At 34.8% G+C, this 13,617-nt stretch overlaps 1 protein-coding gene across 2 annotated transcripts in view; it reads left to right on the top strand.

Moving 5' to 3' along the window:
• Window positions 1–13,140, top strand: part of FYB1 (FYN binding protein 1) — a 176,397-nt gene extending 163,257 nt beyond the window's left edge. For both annotated transcript variants that reach the window (XM_029215915.1, XM_029215914.1), the window contains 4 exons: window positions 872–1,034; window positions 8,716–8,749; window positions 11,397–11,428; window positions 12,216–13,140. In XM_029215915.1, coding sequence (XP_029071748.1) covers window positions 872–1,034; window positions 8,716–8,749; window positions 11,397–11,428; window positions 12,216–12,238 — 252 coding nt within the window. In that variant the 3' untranslated portion in view covers window positions 12,239–13,140. The remainder of the gene's footprint in view (window positions 1–871; window positions 1,035–8,715; window positions 8,750–11,396; window positions 11,429–12,215) is intronic.
• Window positions 13,141–13,617: the final 477 nt, after the last annotated feature.

The raw sequence follows: 13,617 nt of genomic DNA, 5'->3' as shown, positions 1-13,617 counted from the left end.
GAAAAACAAGGAACTCCTGCCATTTGTGACAACAGGGATGCACCTTGAGAGCATTATACTAAGCAAAATAAGTCAGAATGACAGAGACAAATACTGTATGATATCACTTATATGTGGAATCTAAAATAACCAAACCCACAGAAATCAAGAGTAAAATCATGGTTACCAGAGGAGGGGAGCATGGGGAGATGCCTGTCAAAGGGTACAAATACTCAGTAGTTAGATGAGTAAGTTTTAGGGATCTAATTACAGCACGGTGCTTATAGTTAGCAATACTGTATTATATACATGGACGTCCCTAACGGAGCAAATCTTAAATGTTCTCACTATAAAAAAAGAAATGGTAATATTGCGAGGTGATCAAGCCAATAGAATTTACGTTCTGATTGTTATCATTTTGCAATATATGAGTGCGACAAATCAACACATGCATTACATCTTAAATTTTAAAAAACTTTTTATTTTAAAAATAATTATTAGGGGCTTCCCTGGTGGCGCAGTGGTTGAGAGTCTGCCTGCCAATGCAGGGGACACGGGCTCGTGCCCCGGTCCGGGAGGATCCCACATGCCGCGGAGTGGCTGGGCCCATGAGCCATGGCCGCTGAGCCTGCGCGTCCGGAGCCTGTGCTCCGCAACGGGAGAGGCCACAACAGTGAGAGGCCCGCGTACCACCAAAAAAAAAATAATAATTATTATTATTATTAGGTTGGTGAGGTTATGAGTGATTTTTCTCCAAAGAAGTTTTTGTTATTTTTTGAAAACAAGGAACTAGTTATTTAACAAAGATTTTCTTAATAAATCTGTCAATAAATGAATTACTTTAATAATACACATCAATCAATAAGGTAAATGCTTTTCCTTATTTTTCCAGTATGATGGTGAAATTAGAGTCCTCTATTACACCAAAGTTGCACCCTACTTAACTTCTAAAAAGTGGGGGAACAGAGATCTACAGGTGAAGCCTGGAGAATCCCTGGAAGTTATACAAAACACAGATGATACAAAAATTCTCTGCAGGAACGAAGAAGGAAAATGTAAGTCACTATTTATTCTTTATCGATAGGACACCCCAGAATTTAATGACTAAACAAGTCTTAGTGATCACTCCTATTTGTATTAACTGTTTTTGCTCCATGCTTTGTGAGTTGTGGAAAACATTAAGAAACTGGAGACCTTGCTGTGCTGGAATCAATGTATTTTACTTTAATTTTTTTTTTTTTTTCATTTCCCACCTGCTGTATTTGGCACTGAGTTGCCAAAGTTATGCCAAATGTGTGCTTCTGAAAATGTGGTCCCCCAGACCACCAGCATCAGAAAACTCCTGTGTGTATTACAATTCTAACACCCTGGACCCATCCTTGACTTGCTGAGTCATGTACTCTGTGGGTCAGACAGAGTCTGTGATCATAACGGCTTCCCTAGTTTGCTCCTACGTACACTAAAGTGAGAACCACTCTGCTAAAGTAGTGAGTGGTTCTTGCTCTGGTCTGGTTTGAAATTATATCGCATATGTCACACCTAGAATCTCCAGTTTTCCTACCTTGCAAATTCACTTGTTTTCACTTCCTGTTCGGCCACATTTAATACGACATTCTATTCCAAATAAACACAAGAGTGTCCTGTCCTCTCTGACTTTCTGAGCTACTAAAGCTGGCAGATGGAAATGTTTTTGTCCAGTTTTAAAAGGAAGCTTATTTCATTTAACATCCAGGGAAGAGTAAGTCAAAATTATGTTGTCCTATATTTAAAATTGAATGGCCAACATGGCTGTCCCATATCAGCTCGGTAAGTCTGCACGGAAAACACAAACTCTGAGTTCAATTTTAATGACAGGAAGGTGACTCAGGGACAGGAACCGAAGTAGATGTTTTAAGAATAAAATACAGTGACTCAAGGGTGGGGAAAATGGATCTAAAGCTTTTATGGAAGGGGTGTGGTTGGCTTTAAAAGAAAAAATGGAATGTGGGTGCAAAGGATAAGAGGCAGGGGTATGTAGCATTACGACTTGAAGGTTACTGGAGATAATTCAAAGATGGAGCTCCAGACGACAAAGAAAACCCCCATTCAGACCTGGATTTGTGAAGATGTACCCCAAGGAATAGTCTTAAATGCAGAATAACTACATGCTTTAAAAGGTCATCAAAATATTTTAAAATGTTCAAATTTTTAAAATTATTAAATAAGTTATGATAAATATATAAACTGTGTATTTTCCAGGGTGATTATGATAGCATGAGGAAATTCTCATGATACAACAGTAAGAGGAATAAGAAGCCTGCTTAAAGTAGGATAGGATTTATTTACAGCCATGTTAAAAAATATGTAAATAAAAGAAACCAAACTAAAATCCTAATAGCGGCTGATTAGGGTGATGGGCCTAAATGATATGTTTCCTTCCCTCTACTTTCCAAATTATTTCACATTTTTCACAACAGAGAATTGTTCTAGTACTTGTCATGTGGACCTTTCTCCAGAGGACAAGCTTCAGACTTATCTTGACCTGCTGTCCTGAGATTTGTGTCCCCGCAACAAATCCCATCTAGAGCAATGCTCCTCGACTCCAAAGTACATACACTTCACGTGGGGATCTTGTTAAAAATGCAGATTCTAACTTAGTAGGTCTGAGGTAAGGTGTTTTCCCAAGCTCGCAGGTAATTGATGCTGCTGGTCCGCAGAACATACTCTGAGTAACAGGATATAAATGACCTCAACAACAAACATGTATAGATACAGATGAGCAGATGTAGATTCAGCATCAAAAACAGAAATTCAGAGGAGACTCCTACCTAGGAGCCAGTAGACCTTAAGAATGAGGAAAAGCAACAGCCATTCTGGGATAATTTGTAATCTGCTATCATTTTCTACTTCGACATCAATAATTCTAAATACTGCTATGAATACTGGAGGACTCCTATCCTCTTAGAATTTATCATCTGTTAAAAATGAGAGGTGAAAACATTACATGACATTCTGGTAGATAAAACCAAGAGCTCCTTGTAACTTTTCTCTTCTTTTTTTTTTTTCTGTGGCAGGACCAATGCACTTTACAATTCTCAAGCTCACTGATAACTAATTCAATTCTTAGGTGGTTTTAGGGTCCACCTCGAACAGAATGAAAACCAGATGATTATATCAGTAGCACTTGCGTACTAGTTGTTTTTTATTTATAGACTTTCTTTGGCCTGGACTTTGTCTTAGTTTGGCTTTCCCATTTGGGAGGAGATCCTGGGATACTCCCATGAGCACGTGGAGAAGTAGACTGGGAAGAGAAGCCAGCTAATAAAATCTTGTTAATAAACTGGGAAGAGAAGGCAGCTAATAAAGTCTTGTTATCAAAAAAAGGTACACTTTGGTAGTAGGAGTTTAATCAGTTGGGAAATCGGAGTGGCAGTGTTATCCCATCTGGTGGGAAACAAACTGGGGTACTTATACATCAACTCCGTGTCCATCAGGAATTGAAGCCTACTCCTGGGCAGGTGGGAGGGCCACCAAGAGCATCTGCGATTTCATTATTCCACAATTCAATGATCATATCTGCTTAATTTCCCTTTTATTTTTCCAAATCTCTTGCTTTTCTTAATTTTTCTAAAACTGCTGGTTAGTCTTTCCTTGAACTGGATCCTTAACATGTTTAATTTTCTTAATTTCTGATCTATTCCTCAAATACCTCCATAGGATTTGGGACAATTGTTGTATGAATTTAACCCTTCCTCACCTGGATTATTGCAATAGCCTTTCAAATGATATGTCTCCCTTACCCTTCTCTCAGCCAATCCACTCACCATACTGTTACCCAAATATTATTTTTAAAAACATGAAGTCTTTAGGGTTAGTATATAAAGCCCTTTGTGATCTAGCGTCACCTTCATCAACTATTTCCCATCTGCAACTAACACTCCAGAAATGTAAACTACTCATTTGTCATTCCCTGAATAAATTATGCTATTTCATCCTTCTATGCTATTTTATTCTACTTGGAATGCCCATAAATTATCTATTAAAAACAACCCAGTTGTCATCTAAAATTGGAAGCACACTCACTCCCTCCTCTGCAGCCACCCTAACACAATTAATCTCTCCCTTGCTGCACCATGCCACTACTGTTATTGCTGTCACTGTCCTTACTGTTGTTCCAATCTATTACTCTTATGAGACGGAGCTTGAGAGTAGCTTCAGTGAAATGTTCTCAACACTGTATTGCCAACACATTCTACACTGGCTGGCACCTTGTTTGGGGCTTGCTGAATTGAGTATAACAATTTGGAGATTGCAGTTGGATAACCAGATGGAAATCTGACATACTGACATTCACAGGAAGAAGTCCGTTGAATAGTTTAACTTGTTAGAAGACAGAAGTTCTCTGTCTTAGCCATAGTGATGTGGTTCACTTGTTGTGTATCATTTGGGAGACTCTGAATCTTTCAGTTCCTTTTTTCTACATCTAATTAGCAGTAACGACATTTGCAGTCCAACATCATGATGACCCTAACATTTTCCTTACTTTCTATTCTTCTTTAATCCATCCAAAAAAAAAAATAGAAAACCATAGTTTACTTAAACCTAATTTGTAATGATAGATATGAGAGGCTAAATCATTAACAGTAATCCCTTCCCACTGTGGAGTAGAGTACAAGCCACTTTTACAGGCATTATCACATTTGATCAGGTCTCACCCACTGACTTGTAGAAAAGCACATTGTAGAGGCATTGAGATCTTAAATATATATTTCTGGCACATTCCCAAATGTTTAGAATTTCTCGCTAATATTTGTGCATGTTCCTCAACTCAAAGTCTCATAAGCTGTGAGTTTTCCCACCTCCTGTCACTGGAGAAAATTTTTCTACAAAAAAGTGTGGAATGAGACATGAGCTGAGTTATTTGTGATCAAAATGTTGTCCATTTCCTTTGGGCACCAAAGGAAGGGGAATTTTAAGGGTGTTTTGGGTGTCCCCAAATCCAATTGATGATTTCTTTGCTTAGGTAATTTTGGTTTCGATTTTAAAACAACACATGTTCACTGAAGAAAATTTTTGTATTCAGAAATTTAATGTCACCTGATTTGAAGCCCTAAAAATAAGTAGGGAGAGAAAAAGAGAGAGGGAAAGAGAACATTTTTATAGAACTAGGATAATAATTTATATTTAGCATTATACACTGCATTTTGTTTTTAATTTCTATTGCATTATGAGCATTTTCTCTTGAAGTCGGACGTTGTTCCACTTGCCTTAGTAAATCTATGCAGTATGACTATTGTTTTTAAACTGCATGAGGCCAAATTGAGTAAGTTTAACTTTATTTCTGGACTTGCTCACAACAAACGAAATAATAAGGAAATAATAAAATTTGTCATTTTTATTGAGTAAAAAATTTGAAAATATTAGAACAAAGATATTTTTTCCAAAGATGGTTTTGTATATCCTTGGTAATTTTATATTCACAACACCCTTCTGAAAGGTGAGCCATTAGTCCTGCGACACATCTGCACTGTAGCAAGTAAATGTTTTGGGAAGAAATTAATTGGCACATATGGTGGGTGGGTGTTACTTTCTTAACCAACTCTACCCACCACATATTTCAAAACATTTGTTTCAAGTCACTGTGTTCTGCTCTATGAATGTGAGATTTCCTAATGATAATTTCATATTATGTGTGAGCATCCCTGGTGTGCCAGTGCCCACGATATTATAGAGCTAACTAAACACAGCAGCCACGCTGCGTGTTACAGAACTATGATGAGGTTTTCTGTTTATTTCATTTGTTTGTATTTTTCATTACATTCCCTATGATGAATGTTCATGGAACATGTGAGCAGAGAACATTTTTCTACTTCCAAAAAAAAAAAATTGAGTTTAGGAACTATCATGGAGAAGTTGTTTAAAACTTCATGGTAAGACACTTGTTTTGACACTGTCATGAATCATGCTTGTGATAGAATGAAGTTTCAGCGGAGATTTTTAAAGGTACTAGACAGCAAAACCTATGCTGTATTAAAAGTCATTAACCCTACAAAAGTGCTATATAATAGTGATTTCATAGTTTATGAGCCCCAAATGATCACATCATTTCAGGGAACTAAAGTAGAGCAGCACAGTACCATCCCACACCCCAACCCCTTGATAAGTTTGTTCTTAAATAATATTCACAATCGTTGATGTTTATGTAGCTCACACAATAACAAAAACAACAAAACGGCAACAACGTTAGAGCTTTCAACAAAAGAAAAAGCTGCTCCATAGAACTCTTGAAGAGTCAAGATATAGGAGGAAATGTAATAGGGATTTGAGAAGCTAGGTAAATATATTTTTTTATAATAAACTTTGTGAGGTTAGGTAATTAAGCTCTATATCATGAGTTAGTAACTTTGGTCATTGAAAGGACTGTTTTATGCCTAATTACAGATAGTGTTTTATCCAGGTCTACACAATTTTAGCATAACTGAGTTTTAAAAAGTAGATGACCTACAAGCACAAGAAAATAAAAACCTTTTATTTCCAGAAATGGTGATTATATTCTCTTTGTTTTGGATTTTGTTTGTCTTGACCTTCTAAATATTTTTTACAAACAACAACAGAAATATACTTGAGGCCAGAATAATTTTTGGCAATTTTTTGGCAATATTTTCTTACTTCTTATACATTTCTCTAATTGTCTACGTGCTAATTTTAGTTCAGACACTTTACAAAGCCCAGACAACTCACAATGAGATTGATTTCATCGTTAAAGGCTTCAGTCGTTATTTTAAAATTATTAATTTAAACATGAATATCAATGGGAACACTTACTTGTATTGTTTTATTTTCCAGTTTGTTTTAAGAGAAAATTCAAAATGAAAACATAACCACCAATTTTAACTAACGAAAAAAAAGCTTTGTGGCTCTTACTGTCTGTAGAAATGGTTCACACTTTATGTTAGCCCTAAACAGAAGTACGAGTAAAGACAGACTTCAATTATTGGAAGCCTGACACAAAATCCACACTTTGTTCAAAAAGTCTGTTATTTGCACAGAGTTTCTCTTTTGAGAGACACACATAGAGTTGAATTTGTTAGAGATGAGATTATCCCCCTTTAAAAATTACGCTAAATGATGATGTCTACCTTAACTTTTTTTTAAAGTTTGTTAACATGAAATGACTGAAAGAACTGTGGAATCAAAGTCTACCCAAGGATCATAGATATTAATTTTAGATGACCTTTATATTAATTTTTCCACTTCTTTAATTGAAATAAAAAGGAAGGTATAACATTGTCTAATTTTTCATACTCTGAGAAAAATATTACTTATTGTACTTTTATCATTTTGACATATGCTTCATTACTGCCATGCTGCAGGAATTCAGAGATAACTTCGATTCTTTATTTTCCAAATATGATTCTTATGAACAATTTTCATCAACAAGTAGTTAATTTCTTGACAAAATATTTTGGTGGAATTGTTTTTACCCTGGAATATTTCAAGGGAAAGTTCATTCTCTTAATTTTTAATCCACAATTTCAGTTGTATGATTCTAACTTTAAAAAAATTTTGCATGTTAAATCAATGGCAATATAATATTAGTATGTTTATGTAAGTTTATTAACGTTGGTATTAATTTTTGCTTGTGAGCTTCCTGCTTTATCATTTTTTACACATTTACTCTTATTTAGAACCAAAACTAGATCTGAGCTGGAGCAAAACCAATAGATTGACTCAGTGAAAGAAGTTATTTAGAAGCTGTATTGACAAGACTGTAAATGGTACTAATATCAAGCATGCAACAGTGGCTAGGTGCTAACACAAAACCAATAATTCCAATGGCTAGTAACATTAATTAGACGTCAGCAGACATTTTCTTAAGAAAAATAGCCCGTATGTTTTCTTAGGAGTATTTTGCACAAGAGGGGCAAAAATAAAGTGAAAAAAACTTTGCTTTCTTGTATAAAATGTTTATTTTCCATTTAACAGAGGAATCACTAGAATCCCTGATATGTGCTCTTCTAATAGTTATTTATTCCATGAAAGATGAAAATGCAAACATCGACGCTCTGTCAGATGGCAAAAGCAATAGTGAAAGATCTTTCACGCTCATTATAAGAGAGCTGTTTTGAAACCATTTAGAATGCACACTCCCCCAAGTACACACTAGATTGCGGATCTGAAAGGGGAATGGAACACAGCTCTGACTGTTCAGTATAATAAAATTTGAAAAGTTAAGTCTTAGACCTGGTGATATTTAAAATCCCTACCTGTGACCTACTTTTTTCATAGAAGAAATTATGCTTAATAAATTCTTAAAACTGTGTCAAATGGGTAACACCTTAAAGAAATAGATTAAAATATGAAAGAAGATTATGCTACAACCTACAGTAGCTTAGAAAAGAAAATATTGGTTTTTAATTTAAGGGGGAAAGGAGGAAAGATTGTAAATGGAGGAAAAGAGTCATGTAGGAGAGAGAGAGAGAAAAAAGTTAGAGAGAAGAGGAAAAGTTGTAAAGCAGAAACTAACACACCATTGTAAAGCAATTATACTCCAATAAAGATGTTAAAAAAAAAAAGGAAGGAGAGAAAAGTGGACACAAATAAGAAAAATAAGTCATATTTGGAGATAGATATAATTATTCAATATATTATATCATATTCTTTTAATTATTAAATTCTATTTCAATTTCTTTAAAAATAGTAGGGATTTTTCTAGTTTATACTGTTAATAAAATTTATTTTCTTTTTCTTTCTTAGACGGTTATGTCCTTCGGAGTTACTTGGTAGACAAGTAAGCCCATTTTCTTCTACTACTATACTTCTGAAAATAATTATATGCTTTTCTTTAAGAAAGTTTCCTAATATCACTTACATAATATAATCTACTAAACTATCATAAATAAATTTTAAAACAATATGCTATACTAATGTCAATATGGTAGTGCCCATAACGAAGTTAGTTTTGATAAAGTGTCACTCTTTTAAATATAAAGGAGGAGCCCTTCTCATTCATGATTATACAGTTCATAGTTTTAGATATTCATTGGATACACACATTGCAAATATTGGAGACAGGTCAAAACCACTAACACTTTGCATTTCACTAGCTATTAATGCAGTTGATTGAATTGAATTAATCAGGTATCGATTTGTGTCTGCAGAGTAGGTACAAATATCACCTGTTAACGGTTTATGGCTTGGCGCCTAACTGAAGGCTTTTCTTTACTCACACTAGGCATAGTAGAGTATTAAGTTGCCTTTTTTGGAAGCATGCCAGAAAAAGATAGCGGTCAATGATTCTTCTATTTTTATGAATAGGACATTGTCACAGTCTGGTACTAGTGCTATTAGAGTCCACCCACAATGTTATAAGATCCTATTCCAAGTAAACCAGTGCAAGAAATGAACTCCATTATCAGGGTAGGTCATATACCAATACAGAGATTTACAGAATTCAGCGTGATTAAGAAATCAAGGACGATTCACAAACTGTATCCATAAATAACCTGACACCAATCAGAAAGAGGCAAAACAATGTTAAGGGCTCTGTCAGCAAACCAGGAAAGAGTCAAAAGAAAAATAATCACAATACTTTTATTTTCCTCAGAGCATTAATCACAGTAGTAGGCATGGGACTTTTCAATAGGTTTTACTCTATGAAAGATACAAATTTCAAGGAAAGAATGCGTGACAAATAACGGGACCACGTCTTCATCAGTGATTACTACAGGATGATTAAGAGAGAATTCAGAAAGTGTACTCTCTAAGTAATTATTGCTTTACTACCTATTGAAGTGAATACTTAATAAAAGTTTATTGAATGAATAATGGAAAAAAGTCTGTCCTCTTTGCATTTGTATCAGATTTCCATTAGCCAGATCCTCCCTCAATCTCAGAGAAAGGATCCAAACAGAAGACCTAGGGAACTCACAGCATCTGCCATAGTTGGCAGCAATTTGAAAAGCCTGCTGCTGCTTCCATGATAAATGCACAGAGGTAGTATAGGAACCAAGAGTAGGTCTGGTCTAAATGACAAAGTCACCTTACATTTGTGTATCCTACGTTTCAAGGCTATATTAATATTTATAATTCTTTCTACTTTAATTACTTGCATATCATTCTCTCCTCCATTAGATTAGAACTTTCTTGAAATAAAAACTGTGTCTTACTTATATCTCCTGGTACATAGGAGGGACTCAGTGTGTGTGTAGAATAGAATATTTCACAAAGATTCAGGACCAGATAAAACCTAAAATGTGTAAAACTCACCAGAACGATTATTATGGCTGCCGCCTATAACCACAAATATTTTTTAAATTATATAACATAAGAATCACCATATAGTGACTTCCTTGGCAGTCCAGTGGTTAAGACTCCATGCTTCCAATGCAGGGGACATGGGTTCGATCCCTGGTCGGGAAACTAAGATCCCACATGCTGCGCGGCGTGGCCAAAAACTTTAAAAAGTAAAAAATAGGACTTCCCTGGTGGCGCAGTGGTTAAGAATCCGCCTGCCAATGCAGGTGACATAGGTTCGAGCCCTGGTCCGGGAAGATCCCACATGCCGCGGAGCAACTAAGCCTGTGCGCCACAGCTACTGAAGCCTGCGTGCCTAGAGCCCGTGCTCCGAAACAAAAGAAGCCACCACAATGAGAAGCCCACGCACCACAACGAAGAGTAGCCCCCGCTCGCCACAACTAGAGAAAGTCTGGCGTGCAGCAATGAAGGCCCAACGCAGCCAAAAATAAAATTAATTAATTAATTATAAATAAATAAATAAATAAAATATATAAATAAAAAAAGAATCCCCATACAAACCATATCCTGGCTGCTTATTTTGTAACCAATATTTATATATTTTAAATTAATATTTACAAATTATAATTAGAAACATTGCAGAAATGATGCACCCATTTCCTATGCCAAATATTTCTGTATTTGATTCAACATTTGAAGTTCAAGTGAAAGTAGTATAAATCTGATATTACTGAACATAAAGAATCCATCACAGTTTTGGATTAGGGCCCCCAGTGGAGTACTGTGCCGTGATTTTTCAGTTTGTTCAGTTCAACAAACACTACTGACCAAGGACAGCTGTGTGCTAGGCTTATAGTTCTATCTAAAGATGAGTAAGGCATGGTCTATGCTCTTGGGGCATGTTTTCATTATTCTGTATGTCTATGATATGGAATAAATTGTGTGTGTGTGTGTGTGTGTGTGTGTGTGTGCGTGCTATAAGAATGAAACAGAGGATTAGATTAAATCAATGAAAGGAGATACAGATGAATATGAAATTTCTTCCCACTTATAAATGTAACTTCTCACCCTTAAATGCCTTATGTCACATAAAATCACATTATTAAACTTATAACCTAAATATTGCTTTAGTGTTAAGAAGATTCTTTCTTTAAAATAAAATTTATTTTCTACATTTACAGTGATGGAGAGATTTATGACGATATTGCTGATGGTAAGTCTCACGTGGCATCCAGCACAGAGAACAGTCATGGTGAATTTACTGTTCTTACAAATACTGAAAATAGCTTGCTGGATTAATTAGAGCCTTCCAATCTGATTAGAATTTGAATCACCTGAAAATGTTAAGAAAGGTAAATGCCATGGTATAATGAAATAAAATTATTTTTGAACATGATTGAAAATCAAGGAAAAATCTCTTATTTATTTTCTTTGAAAACAAAAGAATGAAATATTAGTAATATTTTTCATTATACCATGAATCTTAATAAGAATTGCTTTATCCACAAAAATATTTGTGCCTCGACAATAAGTAGGTACTTATTTCATAACCTGTATTACTCACTAGTATTATCTAAGCATTGTACATTTCTAAATTATGATCTAAAACATTAATCTCACCTGAAATGAAGCATAGTGTTAATTATGTTCCTTTTAGTCTCCTTTTAAATGTATGATTCTTACTGATACCTAATATTTTCAACCTCATTCAGAATTACTATCAAAAAGTACATTTAATTAAGTACCAGGTAAAATAATCTTGAGTCTCATTTTGATAGAGAATAGATTTGTCCAGAAACTTTGTTTGGAAAAGTACACTGAGCAATGAATGTTAAATAAATATATGGCCTTCGATTTAAATGCTTTTTCATAAAGTGAGACAATTCTCCTATTTTTATCCTAAACCAGGAGAGTATGAATCATTTACATTTACAGCATTGGAACACTTAGAGGATATGTATTTTGTGTAACTAATTTAAATTTGTATTTTCTTCTTTTAGGTTGCATCTATGACAATGACTAGTTCTCAGCTTTGGTCATTCTGCTATGTTCATTTGATGACAATGTGAAGTCTGTGTTTTAATTGTCCTATGTTATCGGGTATCATAGAAAATGAATGCACAAAACTAGTTATTACCATTTGTTATAAAATTATGATTATTTTTATACATTTTGAGATTTTGGACTTAGAAAATGATTTCCCTGCTTAATCAACATCTTGGAAGACTGCATCAATGAGATGTAAGAAATATTAAATACCCAGTTCTGCCTCAGCTACAATTATGTAAGCACTTCTTTTAGACCATCAGTAGACAACTCTCCCTTCCGGAAAAAAAAAAAAATCTTTTGAGAAAAAATGGCTGTTGTCTAAAGAAATATAAAGAACAACAAAAATATAAGGAAGGAAATCTTTAAATGTTTCATAAGAAGAAAAACTCTTGTTTGTACTTCTAATGATCCTATCTTATATTCTCTATTCAAATTATCTATCTTTTAAAAGGCAGGGCTGTCTCCACTCGTACTGGTGGGTTAAATGTTTTCAAACATTATAGTAGTAGCAGAACTTTTGTATAAACTTTACCATATAATTCTGTTTAAAATACTGTTGTAACTAGAGTAGATATGAATGAAGACCACCCCAAAATTATGAAGAATGGAAGAATGGAGTTCAAAATTGACTAGCCTTTCATGGCACCTCTTTACTATGAAGACTCTTAAAGGTTTCTGTTTTTGTTTCTCTATTACCCCTACGGAAAAAAAATTTTAAACCACTTTACTGGAAAGTTGGCCAGCAGAGGAAATACAAATTAATAAACCTTAGCATTTGGGCTGGGGTATTTCCTATTGGTACGTACTCAACCAAAAATAACCCCAAAACAAAATGTGAAGCATTTGGGTTCCAAATGCTAAGAACACTAAACACCACGATACAAAATGCAGAAACCTAACACCCAAGAAAATAGCATATTAGGAAATTTTTTCACAGCTTCCAAAATATGAATTGAGCAAATCCTAATGCTGGCTCTGCTATTAATGAGCCATGATGTGTTATTGGATAAATTATTTATCCTCCTCCTAGTTTTCTCATCTGCAAATTTCAGGATTAGACTAAGTCAATTTTTCCCAACGTTTTCACTATCAGTTACCTCAAATGCCTATAATCCTCCCTCTACCCTGGCCCTGTGTTTCAGAAGTTTTGCTGATTTTTAAAACTCATTGATTAAATAATGATTAATGCATTATCCATGTTTTAATATTGCAGAGGCCCATTGGAGAGTCTGAAGAGTAGCCCCACTTAACTGAAATAATTTCAAGTAATTGTAAAGGAACTCAAAGTCTTCATGTGGGTAAAGTGGGATTTCTATTAGGTGCTTTGAAATTTAAAAATAGATCATCAACTAC

Source organism: Monodon monoceros, unplaced genomic scaffold, assembly GCF_005190385.1.
Source record: "Monodon monoceros isolate NGI ecotype Baffin Bay Population unplaced genomic scaffold, NGI_Narwhal_1 Super_Scaffold_12, whole genome shotgun sequence".
NCBI classification, from domain to species: Eukaryota; Metazoa; Chordata; class Mammalia; order Artiodactyla; family Monodontidae; genus Monodon; species Monodon monoceros.
This window is presented reverse-complemented; position numbering and strand designations above follow the sequence as displayed.